Source organism: Heterostelium album, assembly GCF_000004825.1.
Source record: "Heterostelium album PN500 unplaced genomic scaffold PPL_scaffold10, whole genome shotgun sequence".
In the NCBI taxonomy this organism is placed as follows: domain Eukaryota; phylum Evosea; class Eumycetozoa; order Acytosteliales; family Acytosteliaceae; genus Heterostelium; species Heterostelium album.
Window position 1 is genome coordinate 1018573 of NW_008805072.1, and position 26498 is coordinate 1045070.

The window sequence follows — 26498 nt, forward strand, 5'->3', positions numbered from 1 at the left end:
TGACTAAGTAAATTGTTAAAAATAAGATCTATAGTAAAAACATAATCTACACTATTCTATTGGCAATAAAAAAAAAAGTAAAAAAAGAATAAAAAATTAATTAAAAATACAATTATTTTATTATCCGTTTGAACAAACAACATCATAAACGGATAAATATCTTATCTCATATTGGTTTCTCTCACAACCAATGAAATGTGTGAGATTTTGATGGTGATTATTGTGGGAATGGGTGACCACTAATTTCACTCAAAAAAAAAAAGTAAAAAGGAAAAAAAATAAAAAAAAATTAGAACAATTCATGACTTTTATAGATATGAGATAAATAATGTTAAGGAAATAATAGTAAAAATTCTATTTATAACAAGCAATAATAATATTATAATCTTTTCCTAATCTACAATGTTGTCTTAACGAATCTAAATAGTAGTATAGATTATAATCTATTGGTTTAAAAATATTTGAAAAATCTAAAAAAAAAAAATTAAAATTAAAAATAAATAAAAAATAAAGATTTTCGAAAATTTAGAATGAAAGAAAATGGGGTTTTCATAAAAAAAAAAAATTAAGGTCCAATTTAGTGTCTCTTTTTAGGTTGTTGTAATAAAAAAACGACAATTTATATTTAGATGTATGTGGTTAAGTTAAATCTCAATGATCATCTGATATGATTACCAATATGTATATTAATATTTTTCTCTCAACGAAAATTACATTTATTTATTTTTTAGATGGGTATTAGACATCTCTTTAGTTTTGTCGATTTTCTCGAGTTTAAGCAACCAGATGGAAGCTGGATTCGTTTATCAAAGGACATCAAGGAGTTGGTTGTTGAGAAGGGATCGATGATCATTTGCAACGGTGACTCTTTGTTGACTACCCATATCGATGAGAAAGAAGGCAGAGGTACCAACAGTGCCTTCGATCGTGTCATCAAGGCATTCGACGAGCGTGTCGATGCATTGGCACCCTATTTTTCAGAGATTAAATTCATTATCAGTGGACAACCAACTCCAACCAAAATGATTGGTCGTTTGAATAACAAACAAGAGGAGGAGGCAAATGCTACCACCTCTGAGGAGAAGAAGGAAGAGTCCAGCGCTGGAAACACTACACCTCCAGTCGCTCAACAACAACAGCAAACTTCAGGACATCAAACTAATCATGGATCGGAAAAGGCGAAATTCATGCTTGGAAAAGTCGATACTATTCACACCTATCGTTTCCGTTGCATTGAGCCATTCTTGATCAAGAGAGCAGCAGAGAGAAGCGATGTTAAGGTACACTTTGAACAATCGGCAGTCGAAGCCGACGAGGAAATCATTTTCCAATCTCAACAATTGAAAGGATCGGTCAAGTATGTATTTGGAGATGTCGACTTCCTCTTCCACTACGACACAGCTGACAACGTTGAGCATCCAGAGGATACTGTCGTCGTCTATTACATCAAGAGACTCAATCGTTACAAATGGTTCAAGCGTTCCGATCTCTTAAAGTTGTTCATGGGTGAGAATTTCAAGGCTGTCAGCGCACCTTTGGTCGCCGCACAAATGATGAGCGAATTCACACCGGAATATCATCTTCCAAAGCAGGCAGACAGCGAAACCAAGTGTCAAACATGTGGAAGCGATGCTGCCGGATACACTGAGTTCAAGCGTGGCACTTCACACGAGTTCCGTGCAAAGGATCACAGCTTTTTGATCTGTCCAAATAAATATGTCGAGTTGGCCAATAAGCAATTGGACGAGTTGAACGACCACCAGAAGAAGGCATTCCACTTCTTCTCATTGTCAAACTACCATGAGCGTATGGCAATGTTGGCAGCAGGACAACGTGAAGCCATCGCCAAATTCTCGCTTCCCGACACCAAGTTCTCGCCAACTCCAGAGAATGAGTTTGTCACCAAAGAGTTGCTCGACAGTCTCGTTGCCGAGAAAATCACTCTCAGACAGGCAGCATTGAAGTGCACAATCGCCGAAGAGCGATTCCAAGATTTCGCAGAGATCGGTGCAACCATCATCGATCCACGTTTCGAAAAGCGTAGAAAGGCACTCAAGAAGGATTTCGATTTTATCACATGCTATCGTTATCATCTCTACAATATCTGGACACACTTGAACGAACTTGGAAACACCAAGGTCAACATTGCACGTGAGGATCTTCTCAATTTCATTTTCAGTGACTCTAGAAACACCATTCCATCCACTGCCACTCAAAGCAACAACAAGAAGGATGACAAGAAATCAAATGCAAAGGCAGCCAACGCTCAATCTAAATTCAAATTCTTATCAATGGAAGATGAAGATGATGATTAAACAAATCTTTGAAGAAGAGCAAAAACAAAACAATTTTTAGTTGGATAATGGGAAAGAAATAATAAAATAGATTGATTTAATCTTTTATTTTGTATTGGCTTTCTAATTTACTATATTATTTACAAATGAGAAATATATAACTATATAAATAGGGATTAGAATATTATAGTTGATAAAGTTTTGTTTCACCAATTTTCATAACGGTGAATTCATCTTCAGCTAAACCAGCTTGTTTGGCATGTTTCTTCATTTCTTCGGGTGGCTCCAAGATTGGTTCGTCCGTTAGAATGAATGTACCCCAATGCATTCCAACACTCTTTTTCGAGCGAATCTCTTGGTGAAGCATTACAGCTTCTTCTGGATTGATGTGGAAGTTTGAAATAAAGAATCTTGGTTCGTATGCACCGATTGCGATACAACTCAAATCGATTGGTCCCATAAAGTGTCCCACCTCTTTAAATGCCGAGCAATATGCAGTGTCACCAGAATGATAGTACTTCTTTTGAGTCTGTCTGTCGACGACGATCCACGAACACCATAGACTCTTGTTTCTATCAAAGAGATGACGCTGACTGTGATGATTGCAAGGCACCGAAACCAACTGAAGACGACTGTTAAAGTCGATTTCCTCCCACCACGCCAACTCCTCGCAGTTGGTCACACCGATGCTGGCGAACCATTCTTTCATGCCTTTTGGCACGAACCACTGTGCTTTGTTACCGATCTCCTTGGCAGCGTCAATGTCGAGATGGTCATAGTGATTGTGACTGAGAATGACAAAGTCGATGGGTGGCAAATCTGATATCTTACATGGTGTTGGTCTGACACGCTTTGGACCAGCGAAACTCAACGGTGAGCTACGTTCGCACCAAACTGGATCCGTGAGGAAATTGACACCTGCAAACTGTACGAAAAATGTAGAGTGTCCGATCCATGTCATTCTAATGGTGTTATCCTCGACTGGTTGTCCAATCAAATCGAAATCTACATTCAAAACTGGATGTATATTCTCACACTCATAGGGAGTTAGAGGTGCAACTGGTGTTCTATTAATATTCCATTTGACCAAACTAGTAGTATTTTTTGATAAGAATTATAAATCTATTAATATTTTTGTTTGGTTTTTCAAACTCTTTAAAATTATAAAAATAAAACATTACTCTAAGAAATGTAAATTACCATCATGATAAGGATTTATGAATCTACCATTTTTAAACTCAGCAACTGTCTTTTGAAACTTTTGATCTGCTTCTGCAGAATCTACAGATGAATTATCCGAAATCATTTATTATTATTTAAAGTTATAAAAAATATATTTTTTAAAATGTTAAACTATTTTTATTATTACTGTTGTTATAATTTTCTTATTAACTGTTATTAATAAATAATGAATTTGGTTCCAAAAATTTGTAAGATTATAGTTTTTTCAAACAGAGATTGGAATTAAGAACTTAATTAAAATTAAATTAAAAAATTCAAAAAAATCAAAAAAAATTCTAAAAACAATGAATACAGTAGTGGGGTTGAGGATCTGAAAGAATATCAATATAATAATCCATTCTAATTATCGACCTTTTCTTTTTTTACTTGAGCAAAAGATTGTATTGTTGTAGTGTTGTCATTTGTTTTTATAATAAATATAGATAGATAGTTGTCAGATACCATAGATTCGTTACCACCACTTTCAATTCGAATCTTTATAAAATCAATAACGTCATACATATATTTTATAACGATTACATTACCACCTATATATAAGTTTGATATAGCTTCATTGATTGCAACAACAAATAGTTACAATAGCAACAACAACTACAACAGTAACAAAAGTAACAATAACAAACATAACCATATATATAAATTATAAAAATAGAATAGTAGTGTTCGAAAAATGAATGCACCAGATAGATTTGAGTTATTCGTATTACCAGAGGGTGCCAAAAAGTAAATATTATCTTCAAATTGCAAATTCAAATGAACTATCTATCAATTAGTTTATTGTATAGTTTGTTTTTTTTATTATGTTATGTTTACTAACATTTAAGTAATAACTAGGGTATCTATGACCAAAGATACTAGAATTCCCAATGCTTGTTTATTTACTATATTAAAAGAAGATCATACCGTTGGTAACTTAATTAGAATGTAAGTATCTGTTATTTTTTAGTCTCTCTTCCATTCATTTGTTCATTTATTCATTAACTTAATAATAATAATAATAATTTAAAGGCAATTGGTTGGTGATCCAGATATCAAGTTTGCAGGTTACAGAATGCCACATCCTTTAGAGCACAACATTGCTATCAAAATACAAACATATCCACACTCAACACCGATTCAAGCATTAGAAGGTTCAATTCATTGTCTCATCGATGAATTTCAAAAGATTGAATTACAGTTTATGGTATGTAACTAGTTAGTTGTTCAATCTTTATTATATATTCTGACATTTATCAATCAATTCTATAGAATCAAGTCAACAAAAAGAAGAACAATAACGATACTTACTTGTAAATTAACCGATTTTATTTAAATAAAAACCAAAACTACAGCATAAACACACATATATATTTAAAAAAAAAACAAATAGAAAATTCTAAAAATTTATTCTTAGAATATCAAAGTCAAATCAAATATCGACCATAGGAGGTCGGTCTATCAATCATCTATTATAGCAAGGCATTCAGTCAATCAATAAATCAATCATCAACAAATCGATATTTTAGCTCGGTACAAGAAAGAATATTAAAAATAAACGAATAGTTACCTACCAATAAATAATATATTTGTTTGATTTTTTTTTTTTTTATATTTTTTTTTGATTTTTTTTATTTGATTTTTAATTAACTTTATTAATTCATTATTAATCAAGATAACTAAAGATTTATAATCATAATAATAATAAATGAAGGATCCGAATGATATACCAACTCTGGCTAGAACACAGTCAATTGGTGAGGGTTTCTATCATTCAATACCAAAAGTAACTCTGTTTGGTAGTCATTTGAAAGATCATGAGAAAACAAATCATCATGGAATAGTAAAGAGATGCTGTCATATTAGAATATCGAGATTAGGTAAAGAACATCTTTAATATTATCTGTTGATTTTGTAAATAATATATATACTTACTAATATCAATTCTAAAGAATTTATATCAGAAACAAGAGATAGAATACCATCTACAATTAGAATCGCTGTTGGTTTAAATAAGATAAGAAGATCATTGATTACAGCACCCATAGATTTAACTTCTTGTGTCGAGGAGATTGTGTTTCCAAATCAATTGACAACTGCTTCTACCACAACAAACAATGCATCAACAGTCACAAACAACTCAAATAATCAATCCAACATTGTTACAATCAATTCAATACCACCTGTATCATTAACAACTAATAATAATAACAATACAACAACATCCAATGTCAATAATACAAATACAACAAGTGAATTTAAACTATTAAATAATAATAATAATAATAATAATAATAATAATGATAAATTACAACAACTGAATAACATTAATAATAATAATGAAAAGATGAATGTTGTAGGTGGAATAGGTCCGACTGGTATCAATATGCAAACATTGATATTGGATAGCGATACAAAAGGTAGTAGTATAGTGAATACTGCACCGATTAATATATCTCCATCTTCAATGGCAGCGGTGGTATCTAATAGTAATGCCACTGGTGGAAGTTATGGTGCTGTTGGTGTTTCTGCGCAGCTGAGTAATGGACCGTCGCCATCTGGATACAACCAATATATCAACCCTAGTTTGTCACCTCGTGCAGTCAGAGAGGTGCCACCACCATTCCTCGTACCAAAGAAAGTCTATTGCTACCCGGTGGATATTAGAATCAGCTTCCACTATGACCATTCACTAAAGGAGCATGATGACTACCTAAAGATCACACTCTTTAGGAATCTACCATCGAAAAGACAACGTGAACAATTCATACCATTTGCATTTACAGAAACTAATCTATCTCAAATTGTAAGTAAAACTCTTAATAATCAACTCATTATTGTGTTATTAATATCATTATTTATATAATATAGTTACAACAAGGTGATTTCATTGCTGATCTTGATATGTCAACGTTTATACAACAAAAATCAACTATAATGGATAATCTGGTAACTCCAACCTCTATCAATGTAACTATATGTAGTGTGCCGAAAGAGATTGAGAATATCGGTGATGCACAAGAATATCAACTCAATGATATTGCTCTATCTGATGATGAAAAGTAAGTCTATAAACTCACTTCAATTCAAACCAGTTAACTTTGTTGATTATTAATATTGTTTTTTATTTTATTTTAAAGCTTATTCTTTGATTCAGATTCATATGATGAGGATGAAGAAGAAGTAATATCATATGATATACCTATTAAAACTTTACAACAACAACATCAACATCAACAAAAAGAAAAACAATCACATATTAACAATAGTAACAACAACAGTAATAATAATAATAATATTAATAACAATAATAATACATTACAAGTACCTTCTTCTTCTTCTTCATCGTCCAATGTAAATAGTAATCAATCAAATTCAACTACACCACCAATAACATCGTTATCACAAAAATTAATGGAACAATACGAAGAGTCAAAGAAGAAATCAATAGAGAAGAAGTCAAAGCTTCAAAAACTGTCTTCTCTGATCAAGCCAACCAGTAGTAGTGCAAGTAAACACTCTGATTCCATTACATTGGCCGATGATGAGGATGATCGTGATGACAATTCCGTTGATTCTTCAAGTAGTGAGAGTGATCACTATGACATTGAGTTTAATCCTCCTCAACTCTTGGTACCAACAACACATCAATCTAATCATAATATTCAACAGCAACAGCAACAACAGGCATCACTTCCAACATCGGCATCAAAGAAACAACCGTTTCCACCATTCATTCAACAACAACGTGATTCTCCGCCTGGCTCACCATTTGGCATTAGAACATCGGGTTCGGAATTCGTAAAGCAATCACAGATCGATAGCTATATCGCGACCATATCCAATCCCGACAGTCCAATGAACCTTTTCCTCGTCAACTCACTTCGCAAAGGTGGAAAGAAACTGGAGCAATATCTAGAGAACAAGAGTCAATGTGCTTTGATTCGCTCCAAGTTCAACATTGTTCCAACTCGCTCCAACATGGATTTGAATTCGATTTTCAAAGCTCTCCTGACCAGACACCAGAATCGTAGTGAGAATATCCGTGTTGTCATTGCCGGTTCCGACAGCTATATCAACTCTGTTTTGAAATCCTATGTTACACTGCTCTCCACCAAGCCTCGTGGTTGGGATCCATTCCAATTCTACCTCCTCCCAATTGGAAAGAGCAATGAGATTGCAAGTACTATTGCAAACCAGGATCCAAACTATCATGCACTCTTCATTCAACCACAATCCGAGTGGAAGCGATTCCTAGAGTCAGAGGCGGAGCCAGATGCCACCCTCAAACGTGATCTCGAAACCAAGATACTCTCTTACATCGACAAGTCCAACACTCGATTCGCACACAAATTCCCAATTGGTGAAGCACTCCTCACATTCCCAAGTACCACAAGTACAGCCATTCCATTTTTGAAAGGAATTCAAATACCGAAATCCGATGACGTTGACTCCTCAGAGCCTGACCTCAAGATTGACTATTGGGTACCAAAAAAGAAGGGTGAAGATCATCTTGAAATCAAGATACCATTCCAATATGTAAAGTTAACTAGACTATCACAGATTATTACTTTGAATTCAGTGACAAGTGGACTCTCCTCATTGAGCGCACAGGCTAGTTCAATTGCCGGTGGCGGCGGTGGTGGTAGCGGCGGTGGTAGTGGTAGCAGCAGTAAATCGACAGGCACATCGACATCAACAAGTTCCAACAGTGGTAGTGAATACAACAACCCACCCAATCCCTCGAATTCATTCAGTCTCTATGTATTGTATAAAGATAAACGTTCCAAGAAGAATCCTGCACTCTATCTACCGAAATTTGGAAAACAAAAAAAGTCTGACAAAGTTTCCTACAAGAAGGAAGACAAGTCCAGTGTATCGTTGGTTATCACCAAGCTGATGTGTGGACCAATGCTTTCTTCTTCATCTTCATCTTCATCCACTGTCAACTCTGACAATACGATGTTCCAAGTGAATATTGACGGTGTTGAGATACCAGGTGTGAAATATCTATCAGTGTCTCCTCAATGGGCAACTCATGTAAAACAATTTTCAATTCAGACTTTTGTAGATACCACTATGAGTGAAAAAAGCAACTCACCAATTTCCGACTAGTAACTGAGAAATAAATAAATGAATAAACTCAAACAATCTTAGTGAGGAATACAAGTATAACATTTTGTTTCATACATAAACACATGGAATTTATATAATTCCATTGTTTTGTTTTTTTTTTTTTTGTTTTTTTCTTTATTTTTGTAAATTGGAGATAATTAATTGGGAGTCGATATGATTGTTTTGTGTATTGTTGTTTGATTGCTGTTGTTGTTGATGGTTATTGTTCAAGTTGTTGCCATTTGGATTATTATTGTTGTTGTTGTTGTTGGCTGCATTGTTACCAACACATAGCAAATCATTGACTTTAACTACGCTCTGTGGTTTCCAAGCAAGTGAAGCTTCTCTCCTCACCAACTTGGCGAAATAAAGTCCACATGCGTTACACAAAGATTGATTACCTGCTGGACCCTTTCTCCATTCAGGCGATGATGTTGTTCCACAAGAGGTACAGTGTTTGAGCTCAGTTGATTTTCTCTTTTGTTTAGAGGGATCCAGTAGGTCGAGGGAATCAGAAGAGTTTTCCTTGTTCTTAACCTTGGATTTTCTGAATCTACGTGGTCTGGTGAGTACTGGAACACGTCCTTCATCGTTGTTTCCAAAGATACGAGAATCTCCACCATTCTGGATGAAATTTTGCATCGATCCATCGAGACTGTCCACTTTGTTGATGAGAGTGGAAAGCGTTTGTTTGATTCGTTCCAATCCATTATAAAAATCACCGTTTACCATCGACTCTTTGGATTGTTTGGAAATGGAGGATCCAAGATCTCGGAGCTCAATAAAACACTCTAGGATAGCACCAGAATCAATGATCGATGGTGGTGTAGGAGATGAAGAGGTATCTTCATTTTGCTTATGATCATGTTGGTGATGGCCAACAAGGACAGAAGGCGCACTCGAGTTTAGTGGTGTGTGATGGTGGTTACCGTTGGTAGCGGATCCATTATGTGAATTTAAACCAAAAGGTGGGGAAACTGGACAGAGTTGTCCACTGGAGTAGTATGGGATCGGAGAGCTGGATGGCGAATAATTGAAAAGATGGACTTGTGGTGGAACTTGTCCATGGTGCATTGGTGATGATGAAATGTGGAGAGCTGGTGGCATTACCGGTGTCGAATGAAGGGAGTTACCGATGAGGATATCAGAGTCAATTGAATTGGATCTTGATTTGCTTAGGCAAGGCACGAGAGAGCTTGATGAGGTTGTCGGCGAAAAGTGGCTTGAAGAAGAATTGGCTATGGTAGCAAGAGATTTGAAGGAGCTCTGGGGTGATCCACAGGGGCTCAAAGAAGGTACTTGATTTGGATGTGGCTGGTTGACCTGACCATTGCAATTTGGTACAGTTGGAATAATGGTACTGGAGTATGGATTAGCAATATGACCTCCACTTGAAGATTTAGTTAAAAGATAGTGATCATTGTTATTTGAGATACTGTAAAGTAAATTTGGACTCTTGGATAGATTGTTGTTTTGTGGATTTGATTGTGGCTGTTGTTGGTGATGATGTTGCTGATGGTGAGGTTGTTGTTGTTGATGTTGTTGTTGTTGATAGATGGTGTTACTTGAGTAATTTAAATTGTTATTGTTGGAAATCATTGGATTGAAATTGTTATTTGAATTTGGATTAGACAAATATTTATAATTAAGATTATTATTACTTAGGTTAACAGCGGAATCAGCCAAATAATTCAAAGAATATGGCTTGTGTCCTACCAAACCATTATTGGAAGGTGATATAGGTGAAAAAGATAGCGATGCAGATGATTGTGGTTGTGGGGATGCAATCATATATTTTTCCATTTTTATAATTTTCTATAGTTATAGAAATACGAGAAAAAGGAGCATAATTTTTAATTAATTGAGAATAAAAATTGAATCTATTAATTGACAATTTAAATAAAACATTTAAACAGTTGTCAGCTGATGTTGTTGTTGCACGATATCTTGATGTTAAATATATAAATAAAAAATGATATTTTTAATAATTTTAATTTGGACAACAATATTTGTTTTGTTTTGCTTGATGTGATGAAGGGGAAGAGTTGGTTGATCATGGCTAGGTGGGGATTTTGATTTTCAGGTGGTTTTTCACCATCTTTGTTTAATTAAACAACAACTTCTACTAATTCACCACTACATATAAATACTCCTCAGTCATCCAACTTGTCTAGAAGAAGAAATTAACAATCGCAACCACACACAGATATTATTTATGAAACATGGTATTTTATTATTATATCACCACCACCACTCACACACTATGTAAAATATATATTATAATCGTAGTAGCAGTTACTCGAGAAGCAGACATCTTCAATAACAACAAACAAAAACAGCTAATAATAAAATTAATAATACTACAGTTTAGGGGATTTCTCAATATATGTGTATTGATCAATCATGATGTGTGTGTGTGTGTTTGTCTGTAAAATAAAATATGTTTTTTATGATCACAAGTGACAGTTCAGTTGCGAGTGGTATATCATGATTTTAATTTTAGGTGATCAAACTTTGATATTTTCACTTGTTTGTTGTTAAATACGAAAATTCATTTCTCATCCTTGAGCACCCAAGAGACAACAATAACAATAACAACAGTAATAATAATAATATCAACAACAACAACTTATTGATTCAAATTATTTAAGATTAAATTTAATATGATATGTGTGTTTGATTGATGCATAAAAGAACAATGAGTGTGTTTTTATTTATTTTATTTTTTTTCGAAATATTATTTATATCACAACAACACAATGTATACAACAACAAAAGAGAGAGATTCGAAACAACCAATATATAATTATATCTTAAATCTGAATATAGACCAATCAAGATTTATTAAATACAACAACAACATCAACAACAATTTTTATATTATTAAAACAAACAAGCGCCAACACAAAAAAACACTTCATCAACTTTATCATCTTTTTATATAAAATCGAGAATGACTATAGACATATCTATTCGATTAATATGATATTATTATAACAACTATACATATTACACTTCTCAAAATTAAATCTCACACTATTCGATTCGATACGCGCATATTGTTGTTGGTTTGATCGTGTTACTTGTGATGCTGAATGATAAACAAACAATAAAACAGTAGCACATACACCCACACACCACACACCCGCTTTCAATCTCTCCATTAATAACCCTCCCACTCTCCAACCAACCCTCCTACTACCCAGCAATCAATTAATTAGAATTCTAATGTTTCATTATATTTATGTATATATACATATATGTATAAATACATATCATCGATTACCATTAATGATATTCATTCCACCACCCACCACCATTTTCTTGTTTAGTAAATTTCTTGAAATGATCAAGCACATCTATGTGGTTTTATTTTTGGAAGTTATAATTGGTTGGTTTTGATGATGATCGTTATTAATTTGGGTGATAATTAAGTGGTTGATAGTGATTCTATTTAAACGAAAACACCGAGTAAACAGTAAGCAGGAATATTGAAACACTAACAACAACATATATACTCATTGATTTTAGATATAGCTTAATATTAGAGTCGCCGACTCCAACAAATCAAGTGTAATAATAAAAAAATGATACCCCAACACCCTTTGAGTAGTGGAAAAGGACTGGATCGTGGTGAACCAAGTGAAATATCTGAAGATGTTACTACTCTTGTTTTATTTTGTTTCTACTAATAAATATATATCATCATTCCACTCATCAACTGATGTATCAGATTTATATATTCTGAATGTGTCTATCACAAACTTTGAATTTAGTGATTTTTATTTGAGTGAGTAGCTAATATTAATTGTTTTTGTTGTTATTTCTTTCTATACAATTGTTTTTGTTGTTATTGTTGTTGTTGATTTTTGATGATGTTTTTGATGATGATGTTGTTGTTGATGATGATTGTTGATAATTGTACCACTAACACTACCAAATTAAATTAAATTAAACCAAAAACCCAATTTAAAATTTTAGGACACTCTATAATAAATAAGAATGTAGTGTTCAAGGACAACCAACCACTCTCAAGTTGGTTAGTCAGCTTTCCTTTTGGCTATCCATTTATGATGGCATTACCAGTAACACATTTTGATATTGTAACTGCTGCACAACTTACAGTTAGCACACGTAAATTAATCTATCAACAAAACAAAACAAACAAAACATCTGCAAAATTAACAACAGTTTGTATTGGATTGCCATTAGAGAGAATTGATTTGTCCTATCCTCTATAAATTACTGAATAAAGGCAAAATATAAATTTAGATTTTAAATTTTTATATTTCGATACCCATTTAAATTGGAATCAATCAAAAAGTATATGTATTAGTGTAGCTCGTTTTGTGGAGGGATTGACAATATTTCCATCTATATCTACACCTCCTCTACCAAGTTTATTGATTAAATTAACTATACAACGATATTTTCTAATTACAATTCATCATCATTAACATCATCAAACAGATTATCATATACGTATGGTAATTGTTTATTATATTTCCACGTAGATAAATTTATTTGATCTACCTCAAATTTCAACTTCCACTAGAGATATTGATTTGTGAATCAAAAACACTTTCCACTAATGACCACTACAATTAATTAAACCCTTTGTATTTATAGTAAAACAAGTTTGATTATTTTATTATTTCCAAATTAAAAGTTGTATAAAATTGGATAAGATAAAGTTTTATCCACATTTTCACTCATGTCTATCATAATAATTAAATCCTTCCTTATTCAGAAAATCACCCAATAACAACTCTGTTTAAATTTAAATCAAGATTTTTGGTTTGATTAGCCACTACAATATGTAATCCTCTACTTCCAGATTATCATTGAATCAAAAGTATGAAATCAATATATTGATTGATTAACACTGTACTGTGTTATCATTGTTAAAAAGTTGAACCTATTTTTAGTAACATCTTTGAGGTAAAACGTTCGTACCAACTAACGCACAATGAGTATTTCTTAACAATAAATTAATAATTTAATTACCGTATTTATCTGAAATCAATAATTGCTATTGACATTGCGAATAAAGACAAGACAACGAAATATTTAAGAAGATCAAACAAAGATTGATTGTTTCTAAGCTTAGATTGATTGTTAAACAGTAGTACTACTCTGAAAAGTGTGGTGAATTGGTTGAATGCAATTTTACTGAACACATGCGGATGAAATAGATTTATTTATCCAGGTATAAGAAATAAATTCCTCAAGTATAGATCCACAATAATTGCCATACCAATCAGGCGGTAACAAATTTTTAAAGCGCCAATTTTACATCAATCAATCTTTTTTTGTTTTATTCTAACATGGTTGAAAAACTTTTTAATTCTTGAATATCTGGTAAGTTATATTAATCAAATAAAATTAAAGAATCTTTAATATTATAATTGAATTATTATTCATGAAAAGATAGTTTTTTTTTTCCTATTTTCTTCTCTCTTGTTTTTTTTTTTTAAATGGAGATATGATATACAATAAAAATAAAATTTCTATAGAAAGCTTGATACTAAATACATTAAATATTATTTATTCATTCTACTCTTCTTCAAGTGTACCAAAATAAAACAATTATCTAAAAACAAAAAAGTTTTCTTTTGCAAAAAGAAAAAATAAAATAAAATAAAAACTAGATTTTATCACAAAATGCCTTCCTTGTGAGTGGGTCACCAAGGTTTTTAGTAATTTTTTTCAACATCAAAAAAATAAAGAAATAATTTAATTTTAAAAAAAAAACAAAACACAAAATAAAATCCTCTCAAATGGATTTTTTCATTTTTTGAACTCAGAGAGTGAAAAACAAGTAAAAGTTTTTTTTATCAAATTTATTTATTTATATTTTTTTTTCAATTTGTTGGGTCGACAATATAAATACTGCCATTCATAAAACAACAAACAAGTCCAAAACAAATAAAACTATAAAATAATAATAATATTATTATTTATACAAATAAAAAAATAATAATAAACACAAATAATAATAATCTATATCTAATAAATCTTTTATAACAAACAATAACAATAAACAAATATTTATACCAACATTTTTTTTTGTTTTTTCTGACAATAACCACATTCCAATAACAATTGTCAAGAACAAAAAAAAAAAATAATTTGTTTTTCAATTTTTTAAATAATTTGTCATTTCTCTAAATAACTTAACTTTTCAACTGCTTGAAAAACACACAAAATCAATCAAATTACTCTTTGTTTATTTATTTTTGGTTTTGAAAATTATAATTTAGTTTATAGTTTTGTTTGTTTTTGGGTCAAAATCCATTATATATTTAATTTTTGACCTAAAAACCCCCTCAAAACTTATTTTTAAACATATATTTATAAAGATTAATCATTAATAAGAATGAAACGTAAAGATAATGAAGATGATGATGATGATGAAGAGGATGATGAAGAAGATTTTAAGGTTGGTATCAGAAAAGTCATAACTTTTTTTTACGTTTAATTTGATCAAAACTTAAAATCTGGTTTGGTCAGTGGAAAATTGCATTTCCAATGTCGTTTTTCCAAATTTTTTTCATCTGATCTTTTTTTTTCAAGATATTTTCAATCTTAATTATAAACACTAATTTTTATTAACTTTTTTCTTTTCTTTTTCTTTCCTCTTTCCTCTTTTCTCTTTTCTCTTTTTCTTGTTCTTTTTTAATTATATTCCCATTATTATTATTTACTAAAAATATAAAATAATAAATTTTTAATCAAAAACATTTCAAAATTGAAAATAAAATAAAAAAATGTAAATGTTAATGGAATGTTGTTGTTGATCTGAAAAATAAACACTTTTCAATTCCAACCAACTTTTACATTTTTTATTTCATTTCAAAATTATTTTTTGATTATTTCTTTATTCTTTTGTAAACATGGATGTGGTGGATTGTTGTTGTTGATGATCGCCAATAGACATGCGCACAATGTGATAAAGATGAGAATGACTTTCAGATGGTAAAGTGTAAGCGGTGCAGCTTCTATTATCATATTTATTGTCTGCCTCAGCCGTTGAGTAGAGTACCGCGAGGTGAGTGGAATTGTCCTGATTGTCTTGAAAAGATTGCCAGAATCTCTAAATCCCTGAAACGACAGAGAACAGGCAACAGCGATGACACATCAAGTAGCAACAACAATGGTGTCGGTAGCAGCAGCAGTAGTAGCAGTAGTAGCAGTAGCAACATCAATAGCAGTGGTTCCGAACGAAGAGAAAGAGACAGAGATAGAGACAGTACAAAGAATAGAAAAAGTGGACAGAACGAAAGAAGACACCGCCGACTTCATAAGAAATCGAGGAATAGCAGTGGCGCTAATCATATAGATGAAGACAGTGACGACGGTGAAATCGAACAGGATGAATCTGACTTTGAGGAGGACCGCGACTCTGATGACGATTCCGGCGACAGTGACGACTCAATGCATAGTGATGACGATCATCTCAATAATCTGACTTGCAGTAACTGTAACCAGGGAAAAGACGAAGACAAGATCCTGTTGTGTGACTCTGATGGTTGCGATCGTGGTTATCATATGTATTGTCTTAGATTCCAGCTGACATCAGTTCCCAAAGGCAAATGGATTTGCGATCACTGCAGATTCGGCGATCTCACAGATATCGATCTTAACAACGAGGAGGAAGACGATGAGGATTTAGATGCATTGATCAAGCGAAAGAAAATGAGCAGTTCATCAACATCCTCACCAAATTTATTATCTTCATCGACATCATCGACATCCAGAGACAATTTAAGTGGCAATGAACATACAAATGCTGTTGGATCGTTGTCAAAATCAACAGCAACAACAACATCGTCACCGTCACTAACTAATACCAAATCACCTAAATCACCAAAGTCACCGAAATCATCACCACCCATAAGCTCTACAAAACCAACAAATCATTCGAATGTTGTTCCACCAACGATGAACACTACCTACAACGATGACAAGCTAACTAAACAACAGGAATCATCGAAATCGACAGCAGCTCCAGCAAACAAAACATCATCACCACCTCAACAACATCAACATTCAAATAGCATACCATCGAAACCATCATCGATGGTACTAAAGAAACCATCGATTTCGAAACCAACACAAGTAGTTGCATCTAAACCACCTGCTCCTTCAATACCCACTAACAATCCAAATACCAACAGTGTAAATCAACTACCAACAACATCGCCCGCCAACAACAACAACATTTCCACTTCACAGACCAATATAAGTAGTAATAATGGTAATGCGACAGTACCTCTTCCGACAGTTGCCAATCTAAAGAAGCCAAGCATCATCAATGACAAAAAGATTCTAAAAAGCCCAGCAATGAACAATGGTATTGGATCGCAACTACTGAGATCAGGTTCCAAAGATGAAGTCGACGCTTCCTTCTCGATCCTAGATATGGTACCAAACAGTAAAGCATCGGCTACCATCAATCCACTTAATATATCTTGGGATTTGGGTGGTGGATACTCTGCTTCAAGTAAACCAACAACGCCAACATCACAAAGCAAACCAACAGTTACATCATCACCTATTAAGCAATCACTACAATCATCTGCCTCACAATCACCATCACTACCTCCCAACAACCATATCAAGAAGGAACAGAACAACAACCATCTAGAAGACACTCACAATAGTCAGACCAATGGAAGCAGTGAGTTGGTCAATGATTTGCTGGCAAAGAGCAGATTGTTGTTCGAAGAGATGTTTATATCGATGGTTAATATTATAAAGTTGAATTCTATTGAGTTCAACTTTAAGTTTGCCAATAGTCTTTCTTTCCAAAAGAGCCAGTTGGGTGTTTTGCCAGTGGAGATTAAACAGTCGATTCTTGCACCGATCCTCAACATTCATATGATTCCACATCCATTGCTTCTAATTCAACCGACAGTCGAGCAAGATATGATCAATGGAAATGGTGTTGCCACTGGACAAAAACAAGCTTCGTCATCCTACTACAGTTTCCTTCTCAAGATGAAGCGAAATGAATATGTTGGATCACTTCAGGTATCCGATAGAAAGAATTTGTATATATTTTCACGTCAAATAACAAGCCATGAAAGCAAACTCTACGGATGGAGTTGCGACAGCACCATGTTGTTTGGAATTGTTTTTGGTTCAACTACTCTGTCATCACCACCAACACCCCAATCACTCAAATCATCAACACAACCACCACCTTTAAAGTCATCAAACACACACGTACAACAACAATCATCAACATCACCAACATCACCTCCATCAGCTAATCAACAATCAACACTCAAAGGAAAGAATATATGTTTCTTGGGATATGGAGATGAGTATCCATCGCTTCAACTAGTCAAGTCTTTACTTGAAGGGGGTGCTCAAGCTTCAAACACTCTGGAGACCGACTCTAATCTACTGGTTATCGAACCGAGTGCTGTCAAACAAATATTCCTACAACTACCACAACTCGCCAAATATAAATCCAATGAACAAGTACAGTTTATTAAGGGTACCGAATATCTGGTGGAGATGGTTTCGAGGCTGAACAAGCTACAACCCAACAATATTACTAGCAACAACAATTCGATACTGTTCCCTCAAAACGGAATAGTTATAGTTGACTATAATATGTTAATCGAAAACGAATTACTTTTCAAACGTTTGATACCATTGCTGTCGAATCTGAGGAAGGTTGGGAAACAATGGTCTATTCAAATATTTAAAGGTGCCTATGATGAATTAAAATCTATATCACAACAATCAAAGTATGTATATCACAAAAAATAATAATAATAATAATTTTACACTCGTATTAATTCATATTTTAATTAATTAATTTATTAGTATACAACAAAGAATAGAAGAAATACAATCACATTTAAATAATAAGATGCTAAATATATCTCAAGATACACCAAAGAGTCCAATGGAAACACTTTCGAAAACAATTTCAGTAGCGATGCAATTCATCCATAGACACACCATTTTGCTGACTTCGAATCGATTGTTAGGCGATATGTCAAAGAAGTTCCCAATAGTGAATTGCTTTGATCTCGCCGAGTGTATAAGATATATAGAATCTGTACAGTTACAAAAATAGTTAAACAAATAATAAATCGAAAATGCGCATGATATAGTGCCACTATAGTTTTTATTCATCAACATCATCTTGTTTGGTAGTTCTCTTTCTTGATTTCGGAGCGATTTCCACAACTTCTTTTTCTCGTTTGTAGGAAGCGTCTTTCAATAGCGCATCTCGTAGTTGCAAAAGATCTGTTTTCCAAAGATTGTCTGCGGTCTGTGCTTGAATAGCATTAAATTCCTCGGTCTTCTTTGTGTAAAGATTGGTTAGAGTTGTTATCTTTTCTTGAGTCATCTCTAGAATTGGCAGATTAAACAAATAGGTGAAAGTCTCTTCTGGTTGTTGATTTCCTTCCAAGTGGAATCCCTTTGCCTCGAGATCCTTGATAACATTATCCTTTGAAACACCACCAATCTTGACCTTTCCACTGGCAATCAACTGGATAAAGTTAATGGTGACTTTGTGCTTATCGATTTGTTGTTGAAGTTTCTTCATGATGTTTTCTCTTCTTTTTACGTAGGCATCCAGTCTCACACCGTAGAATTCATCAACGATCTCCTCCACTGACTCGTACTTCTTTACGGTGCCGTCTGGCGCAAACAGTGTGAGATTCGGGTGAACCAAAGAAGTCAACTTGAAGAGAGAGAGTAGTTCATTCTCTGTGCTCTCCTCCAGCCTCTCCATTTGTTCATAGGTAGTGCTAACGGTAAAGTTTACTGTATTCTCTGTATTCTCCTCTGTGAATGACTTGATAATGTCTTGTTCAATCAAATCATTTAGAACCTGCTTGTAATCGGATGTCCATTTTCCAATTGGAATCTCTCGGATCGAGAGTGAATTTCTTCCGGTGATCTTGATGAGACCGCTGGTCTTGAATGATTTTCCAGAAATCACAATATTTCCTTTGAATCCACGATACCATGGGATCAATTTCTTCATTTGTCTCTGATTCGACAACTTCAACAATAGATACTCGATCAAATCAATTGGTGAGTACAATGGCACAGAGTTGGACATACCAACACCGATTCCACTGCTTCCATTCACCAAAATCATTGGAATGATAGGAATATAATAACTTGGTTGAATTGATTCTCCTTCTTCCTCCAAGAAATTCAATGATTCTAAATATTAACAATTTTAATTGATCAATTAGTACTCTTTTTCGACATATTGTTTAGTTTTGAATCGATTAATTTGTTCTTCTTACCTTCATCTAAATCATTATAGATTAATCTTGTAATTTGGTTCAACTTTGTAAAGATGTATCTAGGACTTGCGCTATCGTCACCACCCATCAATCTTGTACCAAACTGACCACCTTGTGAAATCAATGGAATGTTGTTACTTCCAACGAAATCCTGTGCCATTTTTACTATGGTAGAGGACAGTGATTGCTCACCATGGTGATAGGCAGTGTGTTCAGCAACATAACCAGAGAGTTGCGCAACCTTGATTTCATGAGTCAAATTTCTCTTGAAACAGGCAAAGAGGATCTTTCGCTGACCTGGTTTCAATCCGTCCATCACTGATGGAATGGAACGGTGATTAGCAGCCCAACTGTAATGTACCAACTCCTTGTTGATAAAATCGGAATACGATAGCTCCTTAATGGAGTGGTCAACCGATTGTGTCATATCGGCTGCCATCAACCATTGTTGACGTTTGTCTGCTGCATCTTTGTTGAAAGCCATACCAATCAAATGGTCAGACTCATCGTTCCACTTGAATTTGATGACATGCTTCTTTAGATTCGAAAAATATTCTTTGGCTTCTGCTGAGGTGTTGGTACCCAGACCTTTATAGTACTTGATATTCCATCCCTTCAATGATTGATCGGGAAGTGAACGTTGCCATTTGAGATAGTCGTTGATAGTGAAGAATGACTTTCTATCGGCACCTTTCGATACCTTGATAATGGGTGTGACAAACTCCTCAAGGAAATCGGCCTTTAACAACTCTGGCCAAAAGTAATGAATAAAGTTGATAAACAATCCTTTGATGTGTGAACCATCGTTGTCTTGATCAGTCATAATCAACACCTTTCCGTATCTCAACTCAGAGAGACTCTGTTCATCGTGGTAGCGCCGCTTGTGAGAAAGACCAAGAATGTTTGTGAGATTGTTGATCTCCTCATTGGAAAGCAGCTGTTTGGGTGCGACATCTCTTACATTGAGTAGCTTTCCACGGAGTGGGAACACACCGAATCTATCTCTACCGAGCACGCTCATACCTGCAACGGCAAGCGATTTGGCAGAGTCACCCTCTGTGATAATGAGTGTACACTGTCTGCTCTTTGGACCACCAGCCCAGTTGGCATCGTCCAACTTTGGAATGCTTTTGGCCAGTGTAGATTTCGAGGTACGAGTTGACGACTGATATACCAACTCTGCCTGTTGTCTCATCAACACCCAACCAGCAATCTTATCAATGATTTTCGATTGCTTGACAAACTGTTCCAACATCTTCTCTGGAACCTCCGGAGTGGATCCGAAATTGATTGGTTTGGTTGTGAGTGTCTCTTTGGTCTGAGAATCAAACGATGGATTCTCAATCAAACAATTGACAAACAGCGAGAGATGATGTTTGATATTCATTGGACGCACCTCCAAATCCGGATGTTTCTTCTTGATTCGCTCTGCAATGTAGCGAATGACTTGGTCCGCAATGAAATTGACATGTGATCCACCCTTCAACGTGTTGATACTATTGACGAAACTGACCTGAGTGAATTGACCGGTGTCACTCGTTCCAATACCGATATTCCAACGATCTCCAATCTGTCCAAATGTGAGATTATCCTGTGGATTCGATAGATTCTTCTCTTGTGATCTGCTGAGATGATGTTCGTACAGCTTTGCATACGATTGGAAGTCGTACTTGATCGGTGTACCATTTAACGACACTTTGATATCTGGATTGCAACCTGCAATATCATAGACACGACGCTCCATCAAATAAATAATATCTTCACCAACCAAACTCTTCAAATGGAATTTCTCGAGATCCGGTTTGAACTCTATTCTCGTAAATTCACTCGATAATCTAACTTTTTCTATTATAGGATCATGTCTAACACTCATATTATCACTCCAACTCTGTGAATATCTCAATCCATTACTGAACGATTGATTGATTGATTGAAAAATAAGTATTGTTAATAATAATATCCAACTAATCTAACCAATAATAATTATAATAACTACCTTTTATCATAGGTTTCAACTTTGAAATGTTTTGAAAAGATGTTTGTAAGTTTGGCACCGAAACCATTTCTACCACCAACTACTTTCAGCTCGGAATCGTTAAAGTTTGATCCACTCATTAGATTTCCCATGACCATCTCTGGTACGTATACATTCTCTGTTTTGTGCATTGCCACCGGTATTCCTTTACCATCATTCTCCACTGACAATACCCCAGACACCGGGTCGAGTTCCACCTTGATATAGGACATCGTGTTGTCTCTTTGTTTATTATCGGCTGCATTGACTAGAATCTCATCGAATATCTTTAATAGTCCAGGAATATATTTAGCCTTTACGGAATGAATATACAAAGGATCCACTGTTGCTACTGTTGCTGTAGAATCTGTTGACTTTAACTTCTTTGACGATGTAGATTGACTATCATTCTTTGTACTACCAAAAATTGATTTAGAAAGCATCCACATATCATCTTCAATGGTTTGAATGGTTCCGATGTAACTGTCGGGTCTTAACAATACATGCTCAGTGGGTGTCTTCTTCTGATATACATCTTCAATCGATTTGGATTTTGCAACTTTGGTGTTGCTCGCTGTAGTTCCCCCACCACCTGATTTTTGTGATGTAGTTGATGAATAATGTCGAATCTGATTACTATTATTATTGTCATTGTTCAATATGGTTGTAGTAGATAATATAATTGAATTGTTGTTGATATTAAGATTTAATAGTTTACATAGTTGATTTGAAGGTGATGATATTATTGTGGTTGAACTACCACCTCTTGTACAACCACTGACAATTGTTGACTTGTGAATGAATCTTGAAACCATATCTATCTATCTATTTATATATATTTATTGTAATGATATACTAACTATATAATAACAATATATTTATAAATAGTAAATTTAAAGTATGGTGTTACAATAATCAGATTTAATTAGTTCGTTTTGCACAAAAAAGCATTTCAAATGAAAAACCATAAAAACACAACACATCCATCATAAAGATAATTATTAGTTGTCAAATTTAAGGATCTATAAATTCCAGGAAATTAGAGTTGATACCAAATCAATAAACAATTCAGAATATAAAACAAAAAGATGTTAAAGATGCTATCTATTTTTATAACATCAAACTAACAAAAATAAAACATTAAACAAATAATATTATTCGACCACAAAACAAAGATAATTGATAATAGTATCAATTAATAGCTCTACAATCATATACTCTCCTTGATAAATTGTATACAAATATGAATGATATCACAACAATGATTAAATTCTCAATTATTTCATAGATCATTTGATCATTGATTTTTTTTATTTATGAATTTTTTTTTATTTTTAATTTTTAATTTTGAGCAAGTTCCAATTAAGTTTTTTTGGGTCTTTGAAGTTTGTTATTTGTTTTTTTAATAATTGTTGTTGTAGAGTAATTGTGTTGTTGTAATTTGAATTGAAAATATACTTGTAGATAGTTTTTTGAATAGTAAAATATAATAGTAGTAGATTAATTAATTAAAGATATAAAAAAAAAAGATGTCACAGTCATCACAATCATCACAATCAACAGCACCAACAACAGTTACAACAGCAAATGAATTGGTGTTGGAAAAGAGTTCGAATAGCGCAGCCTCTGGACTTCAAATAGATCTTCATCCATTGGTTATCATCAATATAAGTGATCACTTTACACGTTCCAAAGTCGAACAAACCAACACAGATCATGCCACACGTGTCATTGGTGTACTCACCGGTCAACAAAACGGTAGAAACATCGAAATATTCAATTCCTTCGAATTGGTACTCACCGCTACCAAACTATTGGATCTAGAGTATTTAAGAAAGAAACATGAACAATGTATGTTAGTTAGTTTAGTTAATGTGTTTACACCTGCTTATTAATTGATTCAATTCATTAAAATATACTTACTCACTTACTTGCCTTACTGGCTTATATATTTATTAAACAGTTAAAAAGGTATTCCCAACTTATGAGATTTTGGGATGGTATGCAACCGGATCAAAGGTTACCCAAGAGGATCTTGCCATTCACAAGCAAATCATGGAGTTGAATGAGTCACCAATCTTCTTGATGTTGGACACCACCGCTGCCACTCTCAATGCCAAGGATCTACCGATTGCCGTATACGAATCGGAAGTACACATCGTTAACGAACAACCTGCCATCCTCTTTGTAAAGACAACCTATAAGATCCAAACTGGTGAAGCTGAACGTATCGGTGTTAATCATATTGCTAAAGTAACTCCATCAGGTGCTGAAGGTTCATCACGTATGTTATTATATATATAATTGCAAATTTATATCTATATATTAACAACTATCATTATTATTATTATTATCTAACTTTTATTTATTCAAAACTTTATATATATATAAATATACAGTTACAACACATTTATTCACAATGCAAAATGCTTTCTCTATGATGAATATTCGTGTCAAGATTTTGCGTAAGTATCTCCAGGGTGTAAAGGATAAGACTATTCCATACGATCACGGTATCATGAGACAAGTTGCTAGTCTTTGTAATACTCTTCCAACTATCAACAACGAAGATTTCAATAGATCATTTTTACAAGTAACTATTAGATATTATTTTCATATATACCATTCAAATCTAACAAATTAATCTACTTTAATTAGGAATTCAATGATGTATTACTTGTTACATATTTGGCTGGTATTACCAAGAGTTCATCTATCTTGAATGAATCAATCGATAAATACCTCGTTTCACATGAGAAACAAGGAAAGAGAAGATTATTTATGTAATTAATATGAAACAATAATAGTAATAAGTTAAAGAAAATAAAGAAAAACCTTTGAATAAACAATAAAAGATTAATATTCTCTACCAATAGAAAGTAGTATTTGTGATTAACTTAAATTTACATAAAAACATATATACATATTATTCATATATATATTATGTTTTTAACTCTCTTTACACTTTATTAATAATCATTTGTTGATTAGTTAGTTAGTTAGTTAGTTAGTTAGTTAGTTAGTTAGTTAGTTGGTTGGTTAGTTTGTTAGTTAGTTGGTGTTGTCTTGTGTTGTTTTTTTTAACGATCGAAACTATCACTTCTATCTCTTGCCAGACTCATTATCGATTGATAGTAGTTACTGTCGGTGATGGAATCGTCTTTGTTGATACTGTATTCGATTTGATAACGCTGACTACCTTCGCCATAGTCGATGATTAAATGTGAATTTTCATCTTGTTTCTCGTTGGCGTTTGACGACGATGATCGGATGTTGACACCGGTCTTCTTTCCCTTGATAATGTTACGACAGCAAAACACCTCGGAATAGACACCCCAGAAGTACTCGTCGATCAGCCCGTAGATCAGTGCATTGATGAATCCTTGAATCGGTTGGAATATCGTTTGCACAAGGTAGAGCGTGAAGATTGGGTTCGTAGGATCCAAGTAGTTTTGAATACGATTGCCAAGCGACGGTGCCTGACAGACGAGCGACGCGAAAATGAAGCCAAAGAAACGCTTGGTGATGACATCGTAGCCCTCGCGATCCTTGAGTTGCACACGCAACACCACGTAGACACTGACATTGAAGAGAACGATAACACCGCCCGCCGCATAGATGATAAGCCGCAGGCCTGGATCCATAATCCAACACCACGGACCCGGTGTAGGACCGTACAAATGCAACATCAGACATGGAAGCACCGACGCCAGAGGAATACCCCAACTGAAAATATGGAAATACAACGTTCTACTAAAAAATAAATTATCCTGAGGTTTTTGTAATAATATATGATCTCTTTTCCTATCATCTTTTTGTAATTTTGTTTAAAATAGTTATGAAATAAGAATTAATTATATGGTGTTTTTTTTGGAAAGTATAATAATAATAACAAATTGTTTCGTCGACTAAACATATAGGATCAGATATGAGACATACAAATTACTTTTAAAAAAACAATAACTATACAAGATGACCAAACCAATGAAGATAGTTCAAAAAATTGAATTCCTGTGGCTTGTATCAGACAAAAAGATTCATTGGTTTTCGGTTGCCATGGAAACCAAAAGAAAGCACCTAGAAAACCGGGCAGTGTTATCAGACAGATCATTTTGGCACCTTCCTCTTTGAATTGTGGTTTTTTGAAATACTGAACTAAATATGCTAGAAGAACCGATCCAGTACCGAGTAGCGTCAGAATTGAACCTGCCAACAATACAAAATGTAATATCAATCTCTGATGCTCTGTGAATGCAGGATGATGGTGCCGATCCGTATTCGTCCCTTCCAATGAATATCCATTCATACTACTATTACTATAACCACTTTCTGTACTAGAATATTTTCCATCCATTTTGTTTTGTACTTTATAAATAAAATAATAATAATAAACTAAAACATGTAATCTAATGTTATAAATATTTGATAATATACAAATGATTGATTGAGCAAGTATATAATATATTGATAATTAAATAAATATAATAATTTGATTGAGTGAGTGAGTGAATGAGTGAATTGATATATGTCGATTATAAAATTAATATCTAACCAAAAGATGGTTAA

At 33.7% G+C, this 26498-nt stretch overlaps 8 protein-coding genes across 8 annotated transcripts; 4 read left to right on the plus strand and 4 right to left on the minus strand.

The window, feature by feature from the left end:
• Positions 1–195: 195 nt before the first annotated feature.
• PPL_12428 (uncharacterized protein) lies at positions 196–2315 on the plus strand (the record flags this gene model as incomplete). The annotated part of the gene is made up of 2 exons (XM_020583160.1): positions 196–213; positions 732–2315. The coding sequence occupies 2 exons, from the start codon at positions 196–198 to the stop codon at positions 2313–2315; spliced, it is 1602 nt and encodes a 533-aa protein (XP_020429347.1).
• A 163-nt stretch (positions 2316–2478) lies between these two features.
• PPL_12429 (beta-lactamase-like domain-containing protein) lies at positions 2479–3600 on the minus strand (the record flags this gene model as incomplete). The annotated part of the gene is made up of 2 exons (XM_020583161.1): positions 2479–3385; positions 3476–3600. The coding sequence occupies 2 exons, from the start codon at positions 3598–3600 to the stop codon at positions 2479–2481; spliced, it is 1032 nt and encodes a 343-aa protein (XP_020429348.1).
• A 102-nt stretch (positions 3601–3702) lies between these two features.
• On the plus strand, positions 3703–8627 carry PPL_12430 (uncharacterized protein; the record flags this gene model as incomplete). The annotated part of the gene is made up of 9 exons (XM_020583162.1): positions 3703–3735; positions 4189–4259; positions 4371–4460; positions 4545–4719; positions 5227–5392; positions 5465–6318; positions 6384–6574; positions 6653–8552; positions 8574–8627. 9 exons carry the CDS (start codon positions 3703–3705, stop codon positions 8625–8627), a joined length of 3534 nt encoding a protein of 1177 aa, XP_020429349.1.
• A 135-nt stretch (positions 8628–8762) lies between these two features.
• gtaK (GATA-type transcription factor) lies at positions 8763–10430 on the minus strand (the record flags this gene model as incomplete). The annotated part of the gene is made up of 1 exon (XM_020583163.1): positions 8763–10430. The coding sequence occupies one exon, from the start codon at positions 10428–10430 to the stop codon at positions 8763–8765; it is 1668 nt and encodes a 555-aa protein (XP_020429350.1).
• A 4576-nt stretch (positions 10431–15006) lies between these two features.
• PPL_12432 (PHD zinc finger-containing protein) lies at positions 15007–18726 on the plus strand (the record flags this gene model as incomplete). The annotated part of the gene is made up of 3 exons (XM_020583164.1): positions 15007–15069; positions 15657–18391; positions 18471–18726. The coding sequence occupies 3 exons, from the start codon at positions 15007–15009 to the stop codon at positions 18724–18726; spliced, it is 3054 nt and encodes a 1017-aa protein (XP_020429351.1).
• A 51-nt stretch (positions 18727–18777) lies between these two features.
• On the minus strand, positions 18778–22747 carry top2mt (DNA topoisomerase II; the record flags this gene model as incomplete). Its single annotated transcript, XM_020583165.1, has 3 exons — positions 18778–19832; positions 19919–21828; positions 21915–22747. 3 exons carry the CDS (start codon positions 22745–22747, stop codon positions 18778–18780), a joined length of 3798 nt encoding a protein of 1265 aa, XP_020429352.1.
• Positions 22748–23461: 714 nt separating this feature from the next.
• CSN6 (COP9 signalosome complex subunit 6) lies at positions 23462–24719 on the plus strand (the record flags this gene model as incomplete). Its single annotated transcript, XM_020583166.1, has 4 exons — positions 23462–23783; positions 23896–24216; positions 24332–24525; positions 24591–24719. 4 exons carry the CDS (start codon positions 23462–23464, stop codon positions 24717–24719), a joined length of 966 nt encoding a protein of 321 aa, XP_020429353.1.
• Positions 24720–25012: 293 nt separating this feature from the next.
• On the minus strand, positions 25013–26286 carry PPL_12435 (uncharacterized protein; the record flags this gene model as incomplete). Its single annotated transcript, XM_020583167.1, has 4 exons — positions 25013–25225; positions 25278–25511; positions 25611–25682; positions 25879–26286. 4 exons carry the CDS (start codon positions 26284–26286, stop codon positions 25013–25015), a joined length of 927 nt encoding a protein of 308 aa, XP_020429354.1.
• Between the last annotated feature and the right edge of the window lie 212 nt (positions 26287–26498).